This window comes from Eublepharis macularius, chromosome 3 (genome assembly GCF_028583425.1).
Source record: "Eublepharis macularius isolate TG4126 chromosome 3, MPM_Emac_v1.0, whole genome shotgun sequence".
In the NCBI taxonomy this organism is placed as follows: domain Eukaryota; kingdom Metazoa; phylum Chordata; class Lepidosauria; order Squamata; family Eublepharidae; genus Eublepharis; species Eublepharis macularius.
The window spans coordinates 128,999,824-129,026,419 of NC_072792.1; the positions used below are offsets into that span (position 1 = coordinate 128,999,824).

The window sequence follows — 26,596 nt, forward strand, 5'->3', positions numbered from 1 at the left end:
TCTGAGAAGGGTGTAACTCTGTTTATGATTGTAAATCCAGTGTGTGTTTGAGTAGTGGAGGAGGAGATCATTTTATGTTAACTGTATTGTAGCAGCAATTTTTTTTATTCTTGTACTGTGGAAAATGTGTTACATTTCTTTTACTGTATTATCTGTATCAATCCTTGGCAGCGTAGTAGAGGGCTGTAAAATTCATTTTGAATGTCTGCAATAAAACCATGATTGTATTGATCACAGAGTACTTGACTTTCAGTGGGAAATATGCAATGGCTTGTGCATCAGTACAGAGAACTAGTCTTTCCAAGGCTGCAGTGTTAGCAGTAAAATCCAGTGACAGAAAGAATAGTGCTGTGATCACTCTTATTCCTTTTAAGTGAACCTAACCTAGTAGTTCAACTACAGCTTCATGCAAAATGTTCCATCTGGTTAATTAACATGCTGCAGTGCTCAATAATATTAATCCTATTAAGGCAAATTGGAGACTAAAGTTTGTTTAACCAAGAGAAGTTCTCTAGAGTTTTTGATTTACCAGTGCTTTGTATTATCCCATTATGAATAATAATAATAATAATGACTGCAGTACAATCTACATTGTGCTCTCATTGATATTCAAAACATGTGTTGTATGGAGGAGTATGCAGCCACATGAACCCCCAACTTTTAGTCTGAAGTAGTACTACCCAGTCTACCAACTCAGTGAAAGCTAGATTTGCTGTAGGTTTGAGCTTTTGTGCTTCTGATAAACTGCTGTTGACAATATGAAACTTGTGTGTAAAATAGACCTTTTCAAGATCACAACCTTATAAAGCCCCATAGTATATTAATATTTCTTTCTCATAATTTTCATCTATGTTAGTTTAAATATTTAATTTAGCTTGATGCTGCAACACTTTATTACAGTCAAAAGCTCAAGTGCCTGTAACATTATCACTGACTAAACAGGAAAGGCTATATTTAGCCATGTACTCATTTAGGATCTGTGGTATGTCTGAAAGTGTAATAAAGACATCAGGATTGCTACAAACAAAATTGTTTGTTTACCAAACAGGGTTATAGGCACTGGAGTGAGACAGGAAATGCATCTTGGCAATTGAAATTAAAATTGGCTATGGAGCTAAAACTGCTTAATTCGCTTAAATTGATTACAAGTTCCTTTTTAAAAGATGACTGTTTAAAGCATGAAGAGTTTGATGCTTAGAATATTCATTCAAAGGCAAGTTTCAGAAACTATTGGTTGCCTATACTACTTGGGTACTATAACCTGAATTTTCTTTATTATTTTTCTCTGTAGTAACCATTTAATCAAAATTATTCATGAAGTGACTGTTTTATGAATTTTGACAATAAAATATTAAGGAATTGTTTCTTGGCTTACTTGATTGGTTTGCTTATTATATAAGTGTATTTATGTCTGTAGAAGAGACATAAGACCTCATAATGGCAAAATTTTGTTTTACATATAAAATATCAATTAAACCTCATGATTAATATGTTCATCATTGTCTAAATATAGTTGATTATTGCTATCTTGATATAAGGGCATTTCTTGATATAAGGACATTTCTTATATCGCTTCATGATATAAGGAAGACATTTCTTTCACTGTCAAAATTTCTGGTCTGTATAGCTCAGTAATGTCATTGTCTACTCTGAAGTTTCAGGAGGTTTAAAAAATCTACCTGAGATTTTTTTGAAGCAGTGGTTCAGTGATTGAAGTTGGAAATTTGAGCTGTATCTCAAGCAATAGTTACATAAAACTTGTATGTAACATGTGGTTTGGGGCTTGTTCTTTGTGTTTCATGTGAAGAACCAGGTTGCTTTGCATCTACATTATGCAAAAAGTTTATGCCTGTATGACCTCATTGCAAGACACTATATGACCAGTGTCTTGCAAAGCCTTTTGGGTGAAACCTTTTGGGTAAGCATTAGCAGAAGATGATTATTTCATTTCTAAAGACATCTTGAAGCTTATTATCTGTCACAGGTACAAGGCTCCCTTAAAACTGTTAAGAAAGAGGGGTTGAGGCACCCAAGGTCAACATGGCTGAACAAGATTCCATCTCATTAGCTTATCTGAACCAGCTTACTTCCCAAGAGGGAGGATGGACTGTGGTGGATGGCACTGGTTCAGCTGCAGATTGTCATGTCCTTACATCACTGCCATGTCCTGAATAGTTTATTAATTTTGCTAAGTTGCTTGGTTTTTGGGATTAAAGATTGGTTTGGTTCAGTCATGTTTTTGTCTTGAGTTTGGAGTCTGGGTATAGTTTAGGTGGGTAGCTGTGTTGGTCTGCAGTAGGACAGCAGGGTTTGAGTCTGGTGGAACCTTAAAGACCAACAAGTTTTTCAGGGAGTAAGGTTTTGAGAGTCAGAGCTTCCTGGTTGTTGTGGGTTTTCCGGGCTGTATTGCCGTGGTCTTGGCATTGTAGTTCCTGACGTTTCGCCAGCAGCTGTGGCTGGCATCTTCAGAGGTGTAGCACCAAAAGACAGAGATCTCTCAGTGTCACAGTGTGGAAAAGATGTTGGCAGGTCATTTATATCTACTCAGGAGGGGTGGGGTTGAGCTGAATCATCCTGTAAGAGTTTCCCAGGGTGTGGAATGCTAATGGTGGGAGGCTTCACTGTATCCTGAGGAGGTTCTTTTGCATATGGATTGGTGCTTGATGTGCTAATCTTCTCTGCAGGGCTATTGTCTGGTATAGAGTGTTTTGTTAGCCTGGTGTTTTTCAGAACTGGAAACCATGCTCTGTTCATTCTTAAGGTTTCTTCTTTCCTGTTGAAGTTTTGCTTATGCTTGTGAATTTCAATGGCTTCCCTGTGCAGTCTGACAAAGTAGTTGGAAGTGTTGTCCAGTATTTTGGTGTCCTGGAATAAGATACTGTGCCCTGTTTGAGTTAGTCTATGTTCAGCCACTGCTGATTTTTCAGGTTGTCCAAGTCTGCAGTGTCTTTCATGTTCTTTTATTCTTGTCTGGATGCTACGCTTTGTGGTCCGGATGTAAACTTGTCCACAGCTGCAGGGTATACAGTATACTCCTGCAGAGGTGAGGGGGGTCTCTACTGTCTTTTGCTGATCGTAGCATCTGTTGTATTTTTTGGGTGGGTCTGGGTACTGCTTGAAGGTTATGCTTTTTCATAAGCTTTCCCATCTGATCAGTAATTCCTTTGATATATGGCAAAAACACTTTTCCTGTAGGAGACTGTTTTTCCTTGGTTGTTTGATTCATCCTGGGTTTGATTGCTCTTCGGATTTCATTTCTGGAGTAGCCATTTGCCTGAAGTGCGTGGTTTAGATGATTAATTTCCTCATTGAGAAAGTGCGGCTCACATATCCGTCTTGCACGATCCACTAATGTTTTCATTATGCCTCTTTTCTGTCGGGGGTGGTGATTGGAGTTTTTGTGTAAGTACCGATCTGTGTGAGTTGGTTTCCTGTAGACCTTGTGACCTAACTGAAAGTTTGCTTTGCGGATGACCAAGGTATCCAGAAATGGGAGTTTTCTCTCGATTTCTTTCTCCATTGTGAATTGTATGTTCAGGTGGATGTTGTTGAGATTATTCAAAAACCCCATCAATTCTTCCTCCCCATGGCTCCAAATGTATGATTTCAGCTCTTGGCCACTTGGATTTATGGCCATACTTTGAATCCTGGTAAATCTGATACTGAACTCTGTTATTCATATCAACGATTCTGTCAAGTATATTTAGATGTTAGGTTATTTGGCTTTTTTAATTTTATGTATCTGATTTGCACACTTTCTTAGTTTAATATTTTAATTGTAAAATACAATATGTTTATTGATATGTGTGCCATTTCCTTGGTTTAATTGCTTGGGTTTGAAATAGTGTTTTGTTCAGTTTGGCCCAATCTATCTTGTAACTTTTTTTTGGTTGGAGTTCAGTTTGCTGTCTCTCAAGTACAGTTTGATTAGGCCTAGAGTGTGGTTCTGGCTCCAATGCCAGGGCTTAGTGGGGAACTTGTGGCAGCTCTTGACCTTTGGGGCAGGTGGACTCTGGATAGACTATCCCTGACCTGTAAACCTGAATGTAGGTTTTTTGACATTTCCTGTTTTGTGTAGTTTGTACATTGTTTGTAAGCCATTTCTAGTCAGTAGCTGAAGGTAGAAAATTTAAATTCCCTTCATTTTGATGTATTCATTTTCTTTTGAAGAATCCTTGCACAAATAGCAGTTTCATATATGTTCATACAGAGTTCTAGGGCATATGATGGGTTTCTTTTTCTGAAAATCACAAATTGTCCATTTACATGAAAGAACTGATCTATGAGAAAACAAGAAATATCTGCAACTCTTGCTTGTTAACAGGTGACTGAGGTACTACTATTGTGCCTTAAATTGTAGGTGATACAGTGAATCTCACTGTGTATAGTTATGTTTGAAAACTATTTTTCATAAAGCAAGGGCCACTCACTCATCTGGAAGTGTTCATTCTTGTCCTTGCAGATGAAGCCACAGGAGGGGTCAGGGGCATATAGGATGTGCTGTTTCTCAAGGAAGGACCACCAGGACTTTTAAAGTGCTGAGGCCAGTTGGGGCAGTCTGCTCAAGTTTGGGGGAGGGTATGTATTGTTTCTGATACTGTACTGATTTGGTGATGGCACACTCTGGTTCTTCCATCTGAATTCTCCTTTTATTGGCTCGCTCTTGGGGCTGCACAGCACATTAGACTGGAAAAAACTGGGAAGGAGCTATGCATTGCCCAGCAAATTCCCATATGCCTTAGGGAGGCTTATAATGAACTTTTAGAACCTTGGGTGTGGCGGTATTACAATACCTACTATAGAAAAGAAGTATGTTGGTTAATCATTTTTAGATCAAACTTCTGTAAGTACTATAAGCAGTTTGCTAATTTTGCAATTTTTTTAATAGGAAGAAGAGAATTTATCCAAAGATTAAAACTTGAAGCAACGCTTAATGTGCATGATGGCTGTGTAAGTGGCTTTAAAAAGGATTTTAAAAAATATTTTTTGAGTTGTACTTTCCATAACAGAATGCACTATACTTAAAGCTATCTGTTTTACATTTTATAGATGAATAATATTCAGTTTAAGCACATTTTGTTAATGTAGGGTCTTGCTGTAGTTTCCAAGGTGGTTCTTGCACATAGTTTAATCTAGTTCATCTCTACTGTTGAATATGGTAATTATAGTCGTTTTAAAACATGCTTCACAAAATGCAGTCAAATTTGGATAATTTTTTCAGCTCTAATTAAAATATGTTTCTTACATATGCTCTCCAAAAGATATAACATAAGCATAAGAGAATTTAAATGACTGATGTTTGTATTCATGGGATAGTTCATCCAGCAAAAATAATGTACAGATTTGCTTTAAATGACAAACTTAACTGTTTTACTTTAAATAATGTGATTATGATCATGAATTGGCACTGAAAGACGGTGGTTTTGTAGGGTTGCCGTCTCTGGGTTTGGAAATCCTTGGAGAGTTGGGGTGGCGCCTAGGGAGGGAGGGATCTCATGAGGTTATAATGCTGTAGATGCCGCCATCCAAACCAGCCATTTTCTGGAGTCTGGAGATCCGTTATAATTCTGAGAGCTCTCCAGGCTGCGTTTGGAGTTTGACACCCTGTTGAATCAAGAAGACTGTAAAATTAATATTGATAATGATGAATTACTGGGCTATTTTTCATGGTCTTTACCAGTTTTCTTTCAGATGTGTTTTTGTGGGCTAGTGAGGGCAGAGAGGCAGAGGTCAGTTTCTGCAAGCATGGGTGGAATCTCTTATCCCCTCATACCCCTCTTTCTCTTTAGGCCCCTGCAGTGTCTGCACATAGAAGTGCCACTTTATTACTTAGAGAGTGACAGTTGGTTCTTCCTTCTTCATGTCATAAGTGTTTAAAGTGTGTTTTAAATTACAGCAGTATGCCCATAGTGTCATCCAGAGGGCTGCAAATGGAATAGAAAAGTACTATTTGTGCAGTTTGCTTTACAAATGTACAAGGTCTTACGCATGGTATGTGCATAAAAAGTATTCCATGTGTTAATTTTTTCCATGCTACATTTTTGCACAAAGAAAACACAACTCTTCATGTAAAAGAGAGCCACATGTCTTTACAGTGTAACCAGTATGGTGTGGTGGTTAAAGTAGTGGTTAGGATTTGGGACAGCCAGGTTTGAATCCCTACTGTACCATGGAAGTTTACTGGGTGACTTTGAGCCAGACGCACATTTCCAGCCTAATCCACACAGGATTGTTTTGAAGATAAACAGAGGGAGAATTATTTAAGCCACCTTGGGTCTCCGCTGAGAGAAAGGTGGGGCATAAATGAAGTAAATAAATAAAAAATCAGGTTTCTGCATGTGGAACAACTTATGTCTGGATCCTGGCCAAGAACATGGCTATTGTCTATCCATTTTTCTTGCTGAGGTGTTTGCAGGAGATATATTTAAGTAAATGTGGAATTTTAAAATCTGTTCAACTTTGCAGAAAGACATTATTTTTTGGTAAGTTTAAATGTTAATATACCAGCTGCAGTTATCTTTTATTATTGTGTAACATTATTTTGTTCTTAAGAATTTTTGTTTTAAATATTTAACTCACAGGTGAACACAATTTGCTGGAATGATACAGGAGAGTATATTTTATCTGGATCCGATGATACTAATCTTGTAATCACTAATCCGTATAGTAGAAAGGTAAGATTGGTTTGCTGTCCCCTTACATATGCTTATATTTATATATGTAATGGTAATCGGAACAGTGTCTTTTATGACATTTATGGGTCCTAAAGTTTTGTTTCCAGAAAAATGTTCTGTCTGGCTTGTAAGAGTTGCATCTTATGTTTACAAAAACACTCAAGACCCACCACCATCCTACACAGGAGTTTTCAGTATCTTGAGCCCATGATTGCTGCTTCATTTCATTTATCCCCACATATGCTCCTTCCCTGCAGTTGTTTTCATGGTATCTTTTCTCACAATATTGATTTTGTTGCTTCTACCACAGGAATGATCAGGACATGCAATTCTGTGTGTTTCTGATGCGTGAGCTGCTATTATGTAAAAGTTGGTTCTGTTGGTATTTATTTTTCCGTTTTTGCTTTCTATGCTGCTGCCTTTAATTTATAAGTGAAGAATGTTGTTTCATGTTTCATTTATTATGAAATATTTCTAAGCAGTAATATACAGGGATGAATGTAAAAGTACAGAAATGGATAATTGAAATGGTGCAAATTTTAGGACCATGCTAAATGCATCATCTTGAACTAGTAATTACCTATGGTATGTATATAGATAAGGATATATGTAGTTTTTCTGGAGTAAGGTGGGAAGGAAACGTACACATTTTCAGTTTTCTGTATATTTTTAAACTTAAAACAAATTAATAACCCTTGTTTTCTAGGTTTTAACAACCATTCGCTCAGGACACAGGGCAAATATATTCAGTGCAAAATTCTTACCATGCACTAATGATAAGCAGATTGTGTCCTGTTCTGGAGATGGAGTCATTTTTTTTACTAATGTAGAGCAGGATGCTGAAACCAACAGACAGTGCCAATTTACATGCCACTATGGAACCACTTATGAGGTACTACTTTTGTATCTTATTTCTACAAAGATGTAAGTGTCCTCTAATGACTAGCTATTAGTTTCATGCTTTTGTAATTACCTAATGTTGACTCCAACCCTGCACTATTCACGCACTTCACCCCTTGCACTGCTTCCCACACTGTTCCTGAAGGCCCAGGAAACTGCAGGATAAAGGGGAAGGTGGCAAAGATCTGTTCTGTGAAAAGGTCTCCACTTGCAGTTCTTTAGGCCCATCATACCTTGAAAATGATACTGAATTAATCTTTTTGCATTTATAATCTCCCTAAGGAGATTAAGTGCTGTTTCTACAGTTTTCTGTATTTATACTCTGCTTTTCAGTTTTCTAGTGAGATCCAGGAGCTTGCAATTAGGGTTGCCAAGTCGCCTTGACTCCTGGTGGGAGGTGGGGGCCCCGGCACCTACCTTTTAGGTTACTCATTCATGTGTACGCGCCCCTAGGCCTGTGCAATAATGTCACTTCCAGGAAGTGATGTAATTGCGCAGGCTGTGGCTGCGGGCCAAGTTTGGCCTGGATTGGGCCTGAATTGGCCTAGAAAGGGCTGCTGCAGTACAGGGGATCACTCCCCTGCCCAGCAGCAGCCTAATCTAGGCAATTTTGGGCCCAAAAGGGTATGGAACGGGCTGCTGCCACACGAGGAGCACTCCCCCACCTGGCAGTGGCCCAATCCAGGTCGTATTGGGCCCAAAATGGCCCAAATCAGGCCTGAATTGGCCTGGAATGGGCCACTATTGGGAGGGGGAGCACTCCTCCAATCGGCAGTGGACTGATCTGGGCCGTTTTGGGCCCAAATCAGGCCAGATCAGACCCAAATCGACCTGGAATGGGCTGCTGCTGCATAGGAGAGTTCTCCCCTGCCCGGCAGCAGCCTGATCAAGGCTGTTTCGGTACCAAATTGGCCTGGATTGGGCCCAAAATGGTCTGGATCGGGCCCAAAATGGCCTGGAATAGGCTGCTGCTGCATGGAGAGCACTCCTCCCCCTGGCAGTGGCCCGATCCAGGCCATATTGTGCCCCCAAAAGCCCGAATCGGCCTGGAATGGGCCTTTTGAGGCCCAAATTGGGCTGGATTGGGCCTGAATCGGCCTGAAATGGGCTGCTGCTGCACAGGGGAGCACTGCCCCACCCAGCAGCGGGCCACTCCACTCCCAAATCAGCTCGCTGTCGCATGGGGGAGCACTCCCCTGCCCAGCAGCAGCCCACTTCAGGCCATTTTGGGCCCGAATTGAGCTGAACTGGGCCTGAAATGGCCTGGATTAGGTCCAGAACAGGCTGCTGCCGCTTGGAGGAACACTCCCCCATGTCATAGTAGCCCAATCTGGGCTGATTTGGGCCAGGTTTGGGCTGTTTCTGGCCCGTGGGAGCACGCCATGCCGCTCAGGAGTGCACCGTGCCAGCCAGGAGCATTCCCATGAGGCCCGTTCCTCCCCCGCCAGCCAGGTAAGGGGAGGCGGGGGATGGAGAGTGGAAGTGGGGGATCCCCCGTACCCAGTAGGGGACTGGCAACTCTACTTGCAATAAAGTTGCATACTATAAATCTGTCGTAAATTGTAGTGCTTATGTTTATGTATCTAAGATTCTGCCAGGTAGGCCTCAGTGACTTCACTACATGAGTCCAGAACTGCATGAGTTAAAGTTTTATTGATAATCTACTAGTTCAGCAATCCATTACAGGTTCATTGCCAGGAATGAATTTTGATGCCAAGCCTCATTTCTAAATTGAATTCTAAGTACAGCCCAGTTCCCACCCACCTGAGCTGCCAGCCTAGTCTAGGTTCCCACTTCCCTTCTCCCAATAGCTATAGTGTATATGTAAGCAAAAGCAAAGCAACTAAGGATGAGAGTAAAGAGGATATTTTAGAAAGTTCAGGAGTTCCAAGGTTAAGTATCCATGACAAAGGTTCTTCTTATGAGACAGGCAGATAAGCTCAGGAGGGGCCCCCTCCTTTGAACGCTTTCACAGGAGACAGCCACTGTCTCTAACATAAGAGCACAATGTCCATTAGAGTCCAGTCCTTGGCCCAGGTCAAGCAGTTGTCAAGCCCTTGACATATGGCAAGGGATGCCAAGACCCTGACACTTTCTGCCATTCTTGTAACTTTCCATGCTGTGCTGTCGGTGTATTTATAAAAGCTTCAGATTGGTAGCCATGTTAGTCTGCAGTAGAACAGCAGCATTTTTGTCCAGTGGCATTTTAGAGACTAACAAGATTTTCAGAGTATAAGCTTTCAAAAATCAAATCTCCTTTCTTATTATTTATAAAAGCTGTTTTAGTTGAAATAATTTAGAATTACTATTTTCAGAATTAATTCAAAGTTACTTAAAAAGGACTTCCCAATGAATGTTGGATCTGAGTTCCCCTTGATACTTGTATTAATATTAGAGGTGGGCACAGACCAGGAAAACCCCATGGACCACCAGCCCGTGGTCTGTCAATTTTCATGGACCACGAACTTTTCACAGACCAGCCCCATTCATGGACTGGTTCATCGGTCCGTGGCCCGTCACTTCTGGCAGCTCTGCTCTGCCTCCTTCACACCCAGAGAGCCCAAACTCACAGAGAATCTTCAGCGGCCTCTCCTCTAGCCACCCTCCAAGTTTGGGCAAGATTGCATTTCGAACATCCAAGTTAACAGACCCCCTAAGCAGCCACCCCCAAGGAAACTTCCGGTAGATATTGGAGTTGCAAATGCCAATTGACTTGCATTGGCTAGCAACACCAAAAAGTTGCAGTAAGGCAAAATCAAACAGAAAAGGGTGCGGGAAGAGCCCCCTCACTCACCACACAGGCACCTTTTTAGCCATTGCCAGGGGAATTCATTCTTGCTCCTTGCTTGCCTAGAGAAGAATGGGAGCTCTCTTGTTGGCAGGCATAGCTGCCTGTCAAGGTTTTGAAGGTTAAGATTGGCTGCAGAACGTCCACCCTTCCATTGCCTAGGGAATTCATTCTTGCTCTTTGCTCCATAGAGCAGAATGGGAGCTCTCTAGTTGGCAGGCAGAACTGCCTATCAAGGTTTTGAGGGCTAAGATTGGCTGCAGAACGTCCACCCCTCCCTTGCAGAATGGGAGCTCTCTGCTTGGCAGGCAGAGCTGCCTGTCAAGGTTTTGAGGGCTAAGATTGGCTGCAGAACGTCCACCCTTCCATTGCTTAGGGAATTATTTCTTCCTCCTTGTTTGTATAGAGCAGAATGGGAGGTCTCTGCTCGGCAGGTACAGCTGCCTATTAAGTTTTTAAGGGCTGTAAAAAGTCTGCGGACGTCCTCTCCATTGCCTAGGGAATTGATAGATCAGCACCAGGATGTCTAGACTCACAGACCCAGACCAACGGACCAGCCCAAATGGACCAAAATTCATGAAAAAGTGAGTCCCACAAACTGTGTGTTTGTGAACCATGAACTGGGCCGGACTGTGCAAAATTTTGGTCCGTTTTCTGGACCGTGCCCACCTCTAACTAAGATCCAAAGAGCACCTTTAGACTTTCCCAAGAGTTTGTGTATGCCTAATCTGGCACTCATTTTGTATCAAATTTAACTTGAAATACCCCTCAGTTTTGAAAACTGCTTCCTCTTTGTTCTTCAAGAAAAAAAAATCAAAACTGCTTGTGTGGTTCTTACGAACTTGGTCTTTTCTCTAAAGCATCTGCTGGTTTTTGCTATATTAAATTGTTCTTATTGTTTATGCTCCAGATTATGACAGTCCCAAATGATCCCTATACTTTCCTGTCTTGTGGAGAAGATGGCACTGTAAGGTGGTTTGATACTAGAATCAAGACAAGTTGCTCAAAAGAAGATTGTAAAGATGTAAGAGACTTCTATAAGTTGGTGTAAATATACTGACATACTGTGTGTTCAGAATCTAAGATCCCAAGATGCTTGAGTACTGCTGCTTAGCATTCTAGTGAGTTGCTCAAGATATGAGAGGACAAAACTGGAAGAATTTTTTTTCCTAGTGGTCTATGTCCTATCACTTCACTCAACAAAGTTTGAAGTCTTCCTCCAATTTAAGTGGTTCTTCCACTGGATGAAGAGATATTTACACTGAAGGAAAGCTCCTTAAGCTGGAGGAAGACTTCAGTGAGCAGAATGGTACGATGTGAGTATATTTGCATATTTTTAAAACAATTTTGATGATTTTGTTAACAGGTTTTCCCCCAAATTCTCATTTTACCCATCTAGTTTTTCAGTGTTTTACTGTCCTATTTGTGTTTTACAGTGCCATTGTTTCATTTTCTGTTACAGCTAGTTTCAGTTCTTAATCTCACTGCATTGCTGTTACGTCACATCTGGTTATCTGTACAGAAATTCCTCTTAGTCCGCAGTGCAGTCATGGGTAGAGTTACTCTTGTCTAAACCCATTGAAATAAATGGTCTTCGAATCGAGTAACTCTGCACTGGATTATATTGCCAACCCCTTTAAACTAGTTTAGACAGGTTCTGTCTTTGCTATCCATGTCATGGCATCTTTTAGCTATCACAAAAATTAGTAGGTTAAACTTGTTTCCATGCCCTTTGTCTTCCTAGACACTCTTCAGTAGCCATTCTGTCTGCCTTCAAATAACGTTAAAAATTTTTGGGGAGGGGGCAGATTTCATTCAGTTTATAACACAGCTCCCTTGGTTTTAATTTAGATTGTATCCGTTATTAGAATTTAATATCAGATGTTCATATGCTTTTAAAATAAGTGTAGTATTTTCCCTTTATTCTAGGATATTTTAATAAACTGTAGAAGGGCTGCCACCTCTGTAGCTATTTGCCCTCCAATACCATATTATCTTGCAGTTGGTTGCTCCGATAGTTCAGTAAGGATATATGATCGACGAATGCTTGGCACAAGAGCAACAGGTAGGAGAATGAATGTAAAATTTTTGAATGCTACATTTGACTTTTATCAGATGTGAACTTTTAAATGTGGCTTTATTGGATAACATAGAGCCAAGCTACAAGTGATGCCTGACATGAGTTGGACACGTGTCAGTTTCTCTCAAGTTTTGATGGGAAGTGTAGGTGTCCTGGTCTTGCAGCTTGGCTCTCCGTGTAAAAGCCCATTTAATTGAAGTTTTCAGAGCGGTCACTCTAACACGTTAGAGCTTTGCTCTAATGTGAACCAATTGGAATGGGAGGGAGAACATGTGGTCGGGAGGGGAGTGCAGATGTCGGGCTGTCACCAGTGCCCCCCCTCCACTGGGTGTGTGGGGAGGTTTCTGTGCCCCACTCCTGCCCCCCTCTGAACCAGGGCAGTGCAGCAGCTGAATGGAGTGTTCACCCCTTGCTCCCCCCTCCCTCCCTGGAGGGAATGGAAGGGAGAACATGCGGTCAGGAGGGGAGTGCAGAGGTCGGGCTGTCACTGGTGCCTCCCCTCCGCTGAGTGTGTGTGGGGGTTTCAGCACCCCACTCCTGCCCCCCTCTGACCAGGGCAGCGCAGCAGCTGGATGGAGCGTTTGCCCCTTGCTTCCCCCCCTCCCTCCTTGCACCGCGGCTCTGGGCCCAGCTCAGCCTGGCCAAAGCATCACTGCCTCTTCTCCCATGCTTGCCTGGCCCCCGCTGGGCAATGCGGCTCAGGACCGTGGTCCGGCCTGGCCCCTGCCTGGTTTCTGCAACATGGCGTGGCTTTAGGCCATGGCCCAGCGGCCACCTCACCCTGCCAGACCGAGAGACGCCAGGAGTGCTGCCGGGCCAAGCCACATCGGTCTGCAGGGGCCAGGCCCTGGAGAGGGAAGTAGCGAGACTGCACCCTGTCTTGTCTGCCACAGTGCAGCCCGGGCGTACACCCAGCCAGGCCGGGCCTGAAGCCACATCGCTCTGTGGGGGCCAGGGAGGGGGAGATGGCGATGCTCCAGCCCGCCCTGTCTGCTGCAGCGTGACCTGGAGCAGCCAGGTGCGCCTGCTTGGCCAGGCTGAGCTGGGCCCAGAGCTGCGGTGCGGGGAGGGAGGGGGGAGCAAGGGGCGAATGCTCTGACCAGCTGCCACACTGCCCTGGAACAGCTAGACATGCACGCTCAGCCAGGTGATGGGGAAGGGGAAGCGCTCATCCCTCTGGGCATCAGCAGCACAGGTAATGCGGCCCTGGTTTGGGGGGGGGGCAGGAGAGGGGCCCTGAACCCTCCCCCCCCACACCCAGCGGAGGGGAAGGGGGGTGTCCGGTGACAGCCCAATGCCTGCACTCCCCTCCCGACCACATGTTCTCCCTCCCATTCTAATTGGTCCACATTAGAGCAAAGAACCAAACTGCAAGACCAGGACGCCTACACTTCCCATCAAAACTTGAGGGAAACTGGCATGTGTCCAACTTGTGTCAGGTGTCACTTGTAGCTTGGTTGTCAGTTTATTTGTAGAGATTGGCTTGTATAGAGCCTCTGATTACTTGATTTTATAGTAACTTGTTCCGCAGTTTGAAAGAATATTTAAATTCCTTTGATTTTTAATGAGTTCCCCTAAGCTCAAAGACATTTTCAGTTTTGGTGCAAGAACTGCTTCAAAGTGGAATTCAAAGTGAAAAAGTTGCATGCCCATAATAAGAGGCAGCCTCCCTTCCAGAAGTTGTAAGATCCTTTAAAATATATGCAGGTTAAGTCTTTAAAGGTGTGTCCTTAGGGTTACTGCTATGCAGTTATGCATAACTGTTTAGTTATGCATTGAACAGGGGATTGATGTTAATAGCTTGTGGTTTCAGTGTTGAATTGAAGGTATAGTGTAGATAGCAGATTCTTGGAGAAAGATGCAGAATTTAATTTACTCCTATGTTGCAGAATTTAATTTACCACTTCTTTCTGAAGCAATATCATGAAGTCTGGCTGAGGGAAGGGGATAGGATGGAATGCTTTTTGGGGAGGGGAGATTAATGTAAGTACTGTGGGAACATTCCCTTTTCACATTTTGATGTTAGTAGATTGAATTTCTATTAGTTAAAATACAGTAAGAAAACAAACATTTCTTGTGCTAAATTATTTCATTTTTAACAGTGTCTCATTTCTAGATACATTATTCCAGAATTTCTCAGCCATTGTGATAATAGGATGACACTGGCTATATGACAATATCATTAGGCTTAGTCAGAATGAGGGCAGAAAGAAATCCTGTCACTCTAAATTCCTTTGACCTGTTTGTTGACCCCCTCCCCCCCCAAAAAAAAACACAGACAAGGAAAAACCGGTGAACAGTAAATGCATTGTTTTTAGTCTGCAAAATCTTTTACAAAAAGCACTGTTCCTGTTTTGAGAGATACAAGTTACACTGATTTGCATATGTGAAATGTAAACTTTATTAATTTATGTTTATGCAGGTAATTATGCAGGCCGAGGCACTACAGGGTTGGTTGCACGTTTTGTTCCTCCCCATCTCAACAACAAATCCTGCAGGGTAACATCCCTGTGCTACAGTGAAGATGGCCAAGAAATTCTTGTGAGTTATTCTTCAGACTACATATACTTGTTTGACCCCAAGGATGATACAGCTAGAGAACTTAAAGTTCCTTCTGCAGAAGAGAGAAGAGAAGAGGTGAGTGTGTAAAAGCCTTAACAGTAGAAATTAGCCATACAGAAAAAGTTCATAAGAAATATTTTTTAAGGGTAAGTGCCATATCTTAGTTCCATTTAAAGCAAGTACATGCATTAAAGAAAACTTATATTGATACCTTGATGTTTCATTGTGTGACAGAAGGAATTTACTTTGTAGCCCCTGATTGAGATCCTGCTGAGATAAGTAAAAAGTCCACTATGGGATTGCCTCCTGCAAATTAGTAAAATTAATTCATATCTAGTTGGGGACAGATTAAAATTGAAAGTTGAACTCAAGGTTCACTCTAGAAGTAATTAAAATTATGTATACTTGTGTGCTCTTGGTTTTTTTTAAAAAAAATGCTAACCTCTTAGCTGGCAGATCGTTTAATTTATGTTTGCAGAGGCAGAAGGGATTCTGACAGATTTGGGATGATGTCTTGGGAGAGGAAATTTGGAGTAGAAAGCTATGGGAATTAAGAAAGTAGGACAGTTTGCAAACAAACATCTGGGAAGCATTGTGCACGGAGATAAGGTTATGTTGTAGCCACCTAGAACATACATTTCTTTATAGGTTATCAACTGATTAAAGATTTTCTAGTTGAGTAGTTACTAGTTTTGTAATCAATAAACTGAATAGTTGACTAAGTGTAAATTCATGTTTGTATTACTGAGGCCTCTGAATTAATGTCATTGAAATAAATGAAGAAACCATAAGCCAACTTAAAATTTACTAAGCAAAAATTATTTTTAATGATCTCATCAAGATGTAATGATCAAACCATGTTTGGTTGTTGGGTCTATATATTGGACTCATCCATTTCCTCTTCCTGCTCTCCTTCCTTCACATGCTCCAATACTTTTGTGAAATCAGAGCTTGCTATGACAATCAGATCATATTTTTTTGTAAACTGTTATTTGAAGTGGTTTCCAGTTTGTGACTTGTTAGGATATCACAACAAGCTGTATTTTCAATGAACCAGGAAAGCAATACATGCACAGTTTGCAAGCACAACATTATTAGATGATTACCTTTATTATTTTCTTTATATCAGAATCAAAAAGCCTTTAAAAGTAGAATGCTCTTAGTTTATTGTCCTACTAATTAACATTTGTCAATTAAATTTGGTTCTGTTGATTTATTCACTACCAGATAAACTGCTTAAAGTTTATAGCCCTAATTTTAATCATGGTTAATTAAAAATTAATAAGACTACTTCAACAGCAGGCTGGCTTATTTATTATTTCCTTTAGTGCTGGTCAATATTACGTACATTCTAGAAAACCAAATCCATTTTACCTTGCTGAACACAAATCTCTGGCTTGGTTGTTGAGTTGGAGAAGAAGCATGGGCAAGAATAAGATCAGGATACTGTAGAGAACTACTTTTAGAGATATGCAATAATATTTATTTATAGGCATGTAGTCACTAAGCAATACACACAGCATTAAAAACATACAAGGAAACCTGCCCATAGATGTACAATCTCAATGAATGAATATAAAAGAAAGGGCATGTGGGAGGCAGAATGATGGGAATGTGTGCTGGATTACACACTTTTCAGTCTTTTCATCTACTTAAATATAGCATCTTGACATTATAAAGAGAATTTTCTAAACATTTGTAGAGCCTGTATAATAAATCCATATTTGAAAAACTGTGTGAAAATATACCTTTTATTACAGTAGACATGCTTTAATGTAAATGATGGCAGCATTTTTTATTATTTATTTTTACTTCATTTATACCCCTCCTTTCTCCTCAGTGGGGACCCTGAGAGGTAGGTTAAGCTAAGAGTGTATGACTGGCCCAAGGTCACCCAGCTAGCTTCCATGGGACAGTGGTGAATTGACCCTGTGCGACCCAGATCCTAATCCATCACTCTAGCATCTACACCACATTGGCTCTTGTTATACCTTATGTATACATATTTGCCTACTGTGTACAAATTGTGCTTAACCTTGGTGGCATGTAGAAAGAGATATTTAATTTTAAAGCACATTGAAAATGTATTATTTTTCATAGGTGATTGTTTATATTAGACAAAAAAGAAAATCTTGATATGTTGATCATTAAATCATGAGCAAATTGCACCCTGGAAAACTTGTGGTATGCAATGATGTTTTGGAACAACTACATTGGTTGCTATGCTGTTTCCAAGCTTAATTCAGTGTAGTGATTCTGCCCTTTGAACCCTTTCACAATCAGGGACCCATATATTTGAAGAACTGTCTCCTTCCATATGTCCCCATGAGCCAGCTACAGTCTTCAGGCAGCCATCTGTTGCTGAGCCTACCTCTTAGGGCAGCCCATTTGGCATTGGCCAGAGCTCAAGCACCTTTTTCATTGTGTCCTGTGCTATGTGGAATGGGGCTCCCTGAAGAGGTGAGAGGAGTTCCCATCTTGGGAGATCTTCAGGAGGCCTTTTTGCTTGAATCGTGAGGTTTGAATTGCAGGCATCTTTGTGGGGAGGGATTTGAGGGTTGTTATTTCATTTTGGTTTTAACTGTAAATGTTTTCAGTCTATTTTTGTAAACTTCCTTGAACTACAAGGAAAGTCGGGGATATGTTTAAACGAATAAATAGGTGTTCTGTATACCTTCACATCTAAACTGGTGGTTGAGAACTTCCACTATGTTCCCTGTTATGGCTGCAAAAACTTGTTGGACAGGCTTACCAATATGAAATTCTACTCTAGATATAGGAGCAGCCATGTGTTGATAACAGAATGTTTCCTTGAAGACAGAAATAGCAACATGAAGAGTTCATCTGGCACCATTTATAAAAATCCATCAATACTACTTCTGCAAAACATGTTCTCCCCTCATATAGGCTGTGATGTTAACAAGCCACATATATACTCTGAAGTATTTAGTCAGAATCAAATTTGATGAAAACATATTGAACTAGGTTATGAAATTTCCTCTTCAGTGTATCTGATAAATTTTACCAAACCAATGACTGAAATTCAGTGACTAGGTATAACTAGGTCCCCATGCTGAACAGCTCTTATCTTGAAAAGGAGACCTCACTCCCCGTTATATAATCAGTTCTTTTTGAAACTGAGGGAACTCTTAAAAACAGTTTTATGTTTTCTCCCTTGGTCATAGATCAAATATTAAAGGAGTTATAACATTTGTGATGCTATTATGTTTATTTACTTCTTAATGTATAGTGTTCATTTCTCGTTGAAAATCTAGGCAGATCAGTCAATAAAAAATGTAATAGGAACAGTATAAAATGTACAACCAATAGTGAATAAAGCTAGATTAAGAAGCTAGGATACAGTGCACCAGAAACAGTATAATACATACAAACATAACATAATTCTATTCAAATAATGCAATTGAGCTGTTTGCAAAATTGGGAAACAGTGTCATATATTCAAGGAACAAAGCAAAGAAAATTGCCTGTTGTCTTATTGACTATCCACAGCACTTGAAAAGATGAAGTCGGCAACACATTGAGGAAGAAATAATATGTTACTATGTGATTGCTAGGAGAGTACCAAAAATTGCCAATCGTTATATAAGGGAAAAGCTCTTAATAGGCTCCTAAAGATACAAGTTTGATACTTTGGTTCAAACTCTTGTCTGGGCTAGGCCTGTTTTGAGAAAAAGTCTCTTAGCTTGCTAATTTGGATACACCTGTGGGTTATTCAGTTCCCTTGAGAAAATGTCCTTGAGAAGATTGGAGCCTGGTAGCTGCAGTCATCTACAATCTATACTGCCCATAGTTTCTCATGCTTTGATGCCAGTTAAGTTGCCGAGGCCCTGATTGGTTTCTTGGTTCGGTGGGCTGACCTCCTTAGGCCTCAAGAAGTCTCATGGTCTCTAGGCAAACTCTCAACCTTTACCTTTCCAGCCATTATTGTATACTACTATGTGAGCGAGAGCTTCTCAGCTCCATGCCACTCTATCAGCATGGAGTCAACTAGCATGGATGGACTCTTTGCTAATGCCTTGGTAAGAACAACCAGCCTTGGAACCAAGTCAGAGAATTGTTAGATAGCTAGCTTGCAGTATTTTAGCCAGATAGGTTATATTCAGAATAGCAAAGCCTTATTTGTTTTGTGCCTTGCCTAAATGTCTTTGAAGAGCAATTCCTGCTTTGCATACATTTCTCTGTTCCCTCTTGAATAAATTACAATAATATATTTTACCTGCCTGTGTCCAGAGTTACTTGCCAAAGGTATACACGCACTTAGAGAGGAATGAGACTGAAAAGCATTACAAAACATAGACCGGCTACTCTTAAGGGTCCTGAACTGGCTGTGCTTCAGCATTCAGGAATGGGAGTGAGGGCCTCGGGGTCTTGACAAGGTAATACTGGCATTTATTTAATCATACAGCTTCTCCAATAATACTTAATTTCCATTTATAGAAGAGGAGGCAGCAGTTTCTGCTGAATTCTACCCTGCTTTGCCCCCTACTGTTTCTGGGGTCTGCTGACCTTCAGGAACAAAATGGGGGGCGGGCTCAGTGGGTTGCTGCATGAGTGGTCAATGAGAATGTCCCACTCCGTGAAGTCCACACTTACATTACTGCCTTTAGTAAAGCAATTAACTTTGTTTCCATAGCCATTGCTGTCAGTCATAAGAGACTGAAGAGCTTTTCAGTGGTAAAATACATAGACATTAGGAAAAGTTAAAAATACCTTCCTTTGTATTATCTAAACTACAGTGTTTTTCTCAATCATACAAGTGTTAATCATTTAACTGCATTGCTATATAGATGTTATGCCATATAATAAAAGAAGTGACTGTACTTTTTTTGAGACTTTAGGATGCTTATTTTTAACTTGAAAAGTTAAATTCTTACTTGAAATATTAAACAGTAAATACTCTTAAACCTCAAACCAAGGTTGCTGCTTAACTAGGAATTGAAGCTGGTAAAGTATTCTTGTTGTGGGAAACATGCTTAGGTTTAAACATTTGTAGTTATTTTCCTTAAGTAATGTTAAGGAGAGGAAGGGGAAATTTGTTTTACAAAGTGGAAGATTGTAAGAAGGAAATATATAATCTTGCAATCTGGTTCCAGTCTTAATCATGACCTGGATCCTGCGTAGCATGTCCAAGGACATTCTTAATTGTATTTCAAACACTGTTCCCCACCTTGTGACAGAGCAAACATCTTATGAATCTGAGATATTTTAAAAAATGATTTCTGATATGTCATGGAGGCATGCATTGAAAGCTAGTCCAACTAACAGACCATACCCATTTGGTGATGGTCCACATGGGAACAAATGACGTGGCCATGAACACCATTGAGCACATAAGGGCTGACTACGAAGTCCTCGGGAGGCAGCTGAAAGGAATGGGGCACAGGTGATATTTTCTTCAATCCTGCCAGTCAGAGGAATAGGAATGCAATGGGAACAGAAGATTATGAAGATTCCCTTCATAATTATGATTACTGGCTGCGTTCGTGGTGCCAGCGGGAGTGATTTGGATTCTGGGACTATGACCTACATTTTCTTGAAGATAGCCTGCTTGCATGTGATGGACTCCACCTATCAAGGACAAGGAAGAATGTGTTTGGAAAGGACCTGGGGAGATTCATCCAGAGGGCTTTAAACTGACATCGCAGGGGAATGAAGACACCTGGCATAAGAATTTCAGGGAAGAAGGAGAGCAAATAGCAGAGACCTACCTGGGAAGGCCAGTTCAAAAAGGAATGTTGCAAGGCTTCTGATGCCTATATACCAGAGCCCAAAGCTGGACAATAGGAAAGAACTTAATCTACTAATGCAGATGGAAAGATATGATTTAGTAGACATTACAGAGACATGGTGGCGTGATTCCCACAATGGGAATACAGTAGTGGATGGGTATGAGTCATTCAAGAAGAACAGGAAATGTCATAGAGGAGGTGGAGTGGCACTGTATGAGAGGGAAAGGGCTTGATTATCGGAAAATACTGGAGAAGGAGACTAACAACTCAATGGAAAGTGTCTGGGTGAAGATAAGGGAAGGAAGAATGAGCAGTATTGTGGTTGAGGTCTGTTATAGACTACCGAATCACAGAGATTCTGCCATCCATGAGCAGCTTAATAGGGTATCCATGAAACATGACCTCGCAGTTATGGGAGACTTCAACTTCCCAGGAGACTAACTCTGCTACGTATCCAGGGTCACGCAGCTTCTTGACCTGCCCGGCCAACAGCTTCCTTTCTCAAATGGTGGAGGAAGCAACAAGAGGCTCGGCCATACTGGACTTGATATTAACCAACAAGAAAGAGTTGGTTTCCCAGGGGTAAAGGTGGTAGGAACCTTAGGGAGAAGTGATTACATCCTCTTAGAATTCCTTTTGCTGCAGGGTACCAAGGGAGATTGTATCCAAACTTGCAGGTTAGATTTTAGTAGGGCAAATTTTAATAAACTTAGAGATATGAGTTATTTCATGGACAAGAATGTTGGAAGGGAAAGGAGCGAGTGAAGGGTGGGCTCTCCTAAAAGAAGAGCTGTTGCAGGCTCACGTTGTCACCATCCAGCAGGACAGAAAAGCAGTAAAGGATCTAAGAAGCCAGTGTGAATGAACATAGAGCTCTGTGAGGAGCTAAGAAGGAAAAAGGTGTTTAAGAAATGGAGAGGAGGAATGCATCCAGAGAAGAATATCTGGGGGTAGGTAGGCACTGCAGGGCAGCTGTCAGAGAGAGCAAAGCTCAGAGGTGAAACTGGTCAGGGGGCTCACCACAATAAAGACATTCTTCAGATATGTGAGGAGCAAACAGAAGGTGAAGGAGGTGACACCCCTGTTGCTGTGTAATATTAAGAAACTGACCGAAGACAGAGAATGCAGAAAGGCTCTGTGCCTACTTTGCCTCAGTTTTGACCCTGAAGGAGAGAACAGTTTTCACTCTGAAGGAGATGGTAGTAGACAAAGCATGGCTTTGGCTGCTGTTGGTTGACATGGGCAGAGGAGTTGTGGAGAAGCACCTTGCTGAATCTCCTGGGCCAGATGGGGTACACCCAAGAACTTTCAAAGAAGTTTCAAAAGAGCTTGCAAACCCTTCGTTGATCATCTTCCAGGTCTTTTGGAGGGCAGGTGATGTGCTGGAAGATTGGAAGAGGGCACATGTCACCCCAATCTTCAAGAAGGGGAGAAAGGACAATCCTGGGAACTATAGGTCGGTCAGCCTGACCTCTGTCCCAGGGAAGGTACTAGAATAGATATTAAAGGCATCAGTCTGCAAGCATCTAACAGACTATGTGGTGATACTGGGAAGTCAGCATGGATTTGTCTCCAACAGGTCCTGTTAGACCAACCCCCTCTCCTTCTATGACCGAGTGGCAGATTTATTGGATCGTAGGAATGCTGTCGATGTAGTTTAATCTGGATTTCAGTAAAACTTTCCACAAGGTTCCTCATGATGTTCTGATGAGTAGACTGTAGGCTGGACTCTAGGATGGTTAGGTGGATAGGGAACTGGCTGGACAATTGCACTCAATGAGTAGTTGTCAGTGGCATCACATCTGATTGGAGGGAGGTGTCCAGTGGAGTGCCACAGGGCTCTGTCCTGGGCCTAGTACTTTTCAGTATTTTTATAAATGATCTGGATGAGGGGTGAAGGGAATTTCTCATTAAATTTGCAGATGACATCAAACAGGGAGTAGCAAACACCCTTGAAGAGAGGAATAGAATTCAATGAGATCTGAACACACTGGAAAAGTAGGCAGATTTGAATAAGATACCATTTAACATGGTTACATGCTGGTTCTCCACCTGGGTACAAAAATACAAAGCATACATATTGGATGAGAGATACACGTATGGGTAGCAGTGTGGGTGAACAAGATCTTGAATAGGAAGCTTAAATATAGAGTAGTCAGTGTGATGCAGCAGCAAAAAAGATGAATGCAGTTGTGGGGGGTATTAACAAAGGCATAACATCCAAATCACAGGATGTCATTATCCTATTTCTTGGGACTGTTGTGAATATATGTTAATGGTTTTTAATGGTCATTGATTGCAAACAAATGAATTGAATATCTCACTGTATATCAATTGGTCAGGCCCCACCTCGAGTATTGTGTGCTGTTCTGGAGGCTTCACTTCAAATTGGACAAATTGGAATGGGTGCAGAGGAGAGCAACCAGGATGATCAGGGGCCTGGAGATCAAGCCCTATGAGGAAATACTGAGGGACCTGGGAATGTTCAGTTTGGAAAAGAGGCGGTTGAGGGGAAGCATGATTACTCTCTTCAAGTATTTAAAAGGCTGTCACTGTTCCTGTTGGCAACAGAGAACAGGACTCGAAACAATGAGTTTAAACTACAGGAGGGGAAGGTACTGACTGGACATTGGGAAAAACTTCTCGTTAAGAGTAATTCAGCAGTGGAATTGGCTGCCTAGGGATGTGGTGGGTTCCCCCTTGTTGGCAGTCTTCAAGGAACAGTTGGACGAATGCTTGTTGAGAATGCTTTAGGCTGTTCTTGCATTGGGCAGGGAGTTGGACTAGATGGTCTGTAAGATGCCTTCCAGCTCTATAATTCTGTGATTCTATGCAGAAGTTAAGCATTTCATATGGAGTATGCCTAAGACATTGTGTTCCTAAAGCAGCTGTAGCAACAACAATAACAATAACAACAACAACAACAACATTCGATTTATATACCACCCTTCAGGACAACTTAATGCCCACTCAGAGTGGTTTACAAAGTATGTCATTATTATCCCCACAACAAAACACCCTGTGAGGTGTGCGGGGCTGAGAGAGCTCCAGAGAGCTGTGACTAGCCCAAGGTCACCCAGCTGGCTTCAAGTGGAGGAGTGGGGAATCAAACCCTGCTCTCCAGATTAGAGTCCCGCACTCTTAACCACTACACCAAACTGGCTCTTATACCTGTTATACCTGCTCTGGTGCTCAATGATTTCTTTTCCAGACTAAACCAGTGGTCAAACCAGATTGTCCTTTCAACTGACTTGTTAAGAATAGTACAAGCCAAAAATACTTTTGTAATGGAAGTGTGAGAAGTATGGCTTTCATTTAATATATTGAATATCTTAATTTTGTTGTCTATGGAACTTGTTTATCTTAAATGTCAATGTATGTTAATGTTTCTGTAGTTACGGCAGCCTCCTGTCAAACGTTTGCGACTGCGAGGTGATTGGTCAGATACTGGACCGAGAGCAAGGCCTGAAAGTGAACGAGAAAGAGATGGTAATGTTTAGCTTTTTTCTTCTTAATTTTTGAACCAAAATAATAATAATTCTGTTACATCTAATATCACTTATAGTCAAATGATGCTGTAATCTTGTGCTGTTAGACAAGAACTGTATTAAAAGTTCAATTTAGACTTACAGCAGAATACAAAATACTTTGTACAGATGAGATGCAGCATAATATAGTTCATATAATGTAACTGTATTTGTAGAATGTCACCTATTGTGGTCAGGAGGACAGAATTTGGCCGCTGATATCCGTACTGTGGTCATGTCTGGGCTAGATTAGTATAGTGTACTTTGCATAGGGCTGGCACTGAAGATGGTTTGGAAACATCACATGGCAAAAAATACAGTAGCTTGATTTGCTGACTCAGATTAATAAAAGGGAACATGTCTTACCAGTTTCAAGACAATTGTACTGGTTGCTTGCTTCTGTGTCAAATTCAAAGTGCTGCTGATTAGGGTTTTAAAGGTCCAGTAAAAGCTTTGTTATTTCACACTTGAATATTTGCAGCACTTGGTTAAGCAGCATTGCTCAAAGGGCAAGCTAGTTATCACCCCCAACCAGGCATCTATCCCTGTCTTCTGGGCATGCTCCTACCTTTCTCCTGGCACATGCATACCCCACTCTTGCGTCTCCACTCAAGCAACTTGATGCCTCCCGCTGTTGCTTTGTTTTTAACAACCTGTGTTGCCGTCAGGCATCGCCTTTCTCCTTAGCCATCTTTGAGCTGACTCGTCACCACCCCCCTCGCCCTGCCACCATATCTTCAGGTGTACGTGTGATCCATTCCTGCCTCTTCAGCTAGCTGGCTTAACGGCTCTAACCACTGCTGGGCTGTTGATGACGCTGCTGCCATCTGACGTCATCTTCATCCTTCTTTGAATTGCTGGGAACTCTCTAGCTCTGCTAGAGAGTTCCCAGGCAGCTGGCCTGCATAGGATGGCTCCATCATTAGGGAGGAAGGGTTTTCTGGGGACGGTCACAATGACATTCCCAAAGGGGTAGGGTTTGATCGCCATAGTTTTCTCCCTGCAGAGTTTGGGCAGACCAATAAGCTTGAGTGTCTGGCACAATTGATTAAGCAACAGTTATCGTTTTCCACGTGCCAAATAACAAAACTTGTACTCTGTATAATTTGGGACCAGGGTGCCTAAAGAACCATATATTTCTATACATGTCAGTTGAGATCTTTCTCTGAGTTGAGACAAGTTGTTAATAGAAACAGAGTCTTCTCCCAGTTAAGAACCCCCCTCTCCTCAGCTATTTTCCTGGCACTTGGGGTTTTAAGCTTTCAACACCAGGTGAAAATATATTTATTTTCCCAGGTGTTCTTTTGATTTTTTTGCTGATTTTTAAAAATCTGTTTTGTTTGGTTTTGTTTATTTAATTTACTGTATGTCCTACTTTTATTTATTTAGAACTGGTGCCTCCTCAAACAAATGAACACCCCTCCCCCATTTTTGATTTTTTGTTGTTGTCTTGCTGCTTTTCATGTTGACTTATTTTTTATTAGTTTGGCCAGTTTTAAATGTGTTATTGTTTGGTTTTAATTGTTTCAAGTACTATGTATCTGGTGTTTTTTAAAAAGATTTTAAGGGTTTTGTTATCATTATAATCATAAAACAGTTATCTTATGAAGTGCCAGTGAAGGGTGTATGTAGCATAATGGATCCAGGATCTTGGCTGAACATATTACATAGACTGGGATAGCTGGTGCTGTTCTCAGTGTTCTGGAAGGCAATGGTAAATATAAATCTGCAAAGAAGGTTGTATCTGTAGCTTATATGTGTATCTGCTATAATGGCTTAGTCAGATCACTGGTTCATTTGGCTTGGCACTGTCTGTGCTGGCCAGCAGCAGCAGCTCTCCATGTTTTCAAGCAGAGCAAGGTCTTTTTCAACCCTGGTGCCTGAGATCCTTTTCACCGGAGGTGCCAGGGACTAAACCTGAGTTCTTCTGTATGCAGGGCTTGTACCACTTCTTTCTACTCAGTGGCAACTTCTTAGCTGAATTTACGTTCTCTGTTGAATATGAGAGGCAGAAACATAACACTTATATATACCACTTCAGGTTGCAGGCTGAGGATTACATGACAGTGTAAAATAGTCGCTTCACATAGCCAGATGTTAAGGCAAAATATTTTTATTTTATTTTAAAAAGAGACAGAAATAACAGTTGAAAGTGCATAGAACCTTATACAAAGTACATTAGACTACTTCACAGAGAGTATGTATAGTATATAATAATAAATCTGGCCTGCATGAAAGATATAATGGAAATATATAAAATACTTTTATTCCTCTCCCTCATTTCCGTTATAAAAAAAAGGAGAAAAGGAATGAGC

The 26,596-nt window shown here is 41.3% G+C and overlaps 1 protein-coding gene across 7 annotated transcripts in view; it reads left to right on the plus strand.

Moving 5' to 3' along the window:
• DCAF6 (DDB1 and CUL4 associated factor 6) overlaps positions 1–26,596 on the plus strand; it is a 66,805-nt gene that overhangs the window by 4,701 nt on the left and 35,508 nt on the right. For 4 of the 7 annotated variants that reach the window (XM_054973467.1, XM_054973468.1, XM_054973471.1 and 1 more), the window contains exons 2-8: positions 4,889–4,950; positions 6,582–6,674; positions 7,381–7,566; positions 11,273–11,386; positions 12,292–12,427; positions 14,865–15,079; positions 24,150–24,243. In XM_054973467.1, coding sequence (XP_054829442.1) covers positions 4,889–4,950; positions 6,582–6,674; positions 7,381–7,566; positions 11,273–11,386; positions 12,292–12,427; positions 14,865–15,079; positions 24,150–24,243 — 900 coding nt within the window. Of the gene's footprint in view, positions 1–4,481; positions 4,579–4,888; positions 4,951–6,581; positions 6,675–7,380; positions 7,567–11,272; positions 11,387–12,291; positions 12,428–14,864; positions 15,080–24,149; positions 24,244–26,596 lie in introns of those variants that run through there. The other 3 variants (XM_054973472.1, XM_054973473.1, XM_054973470.1) reach the window with 3 other exon arrangements.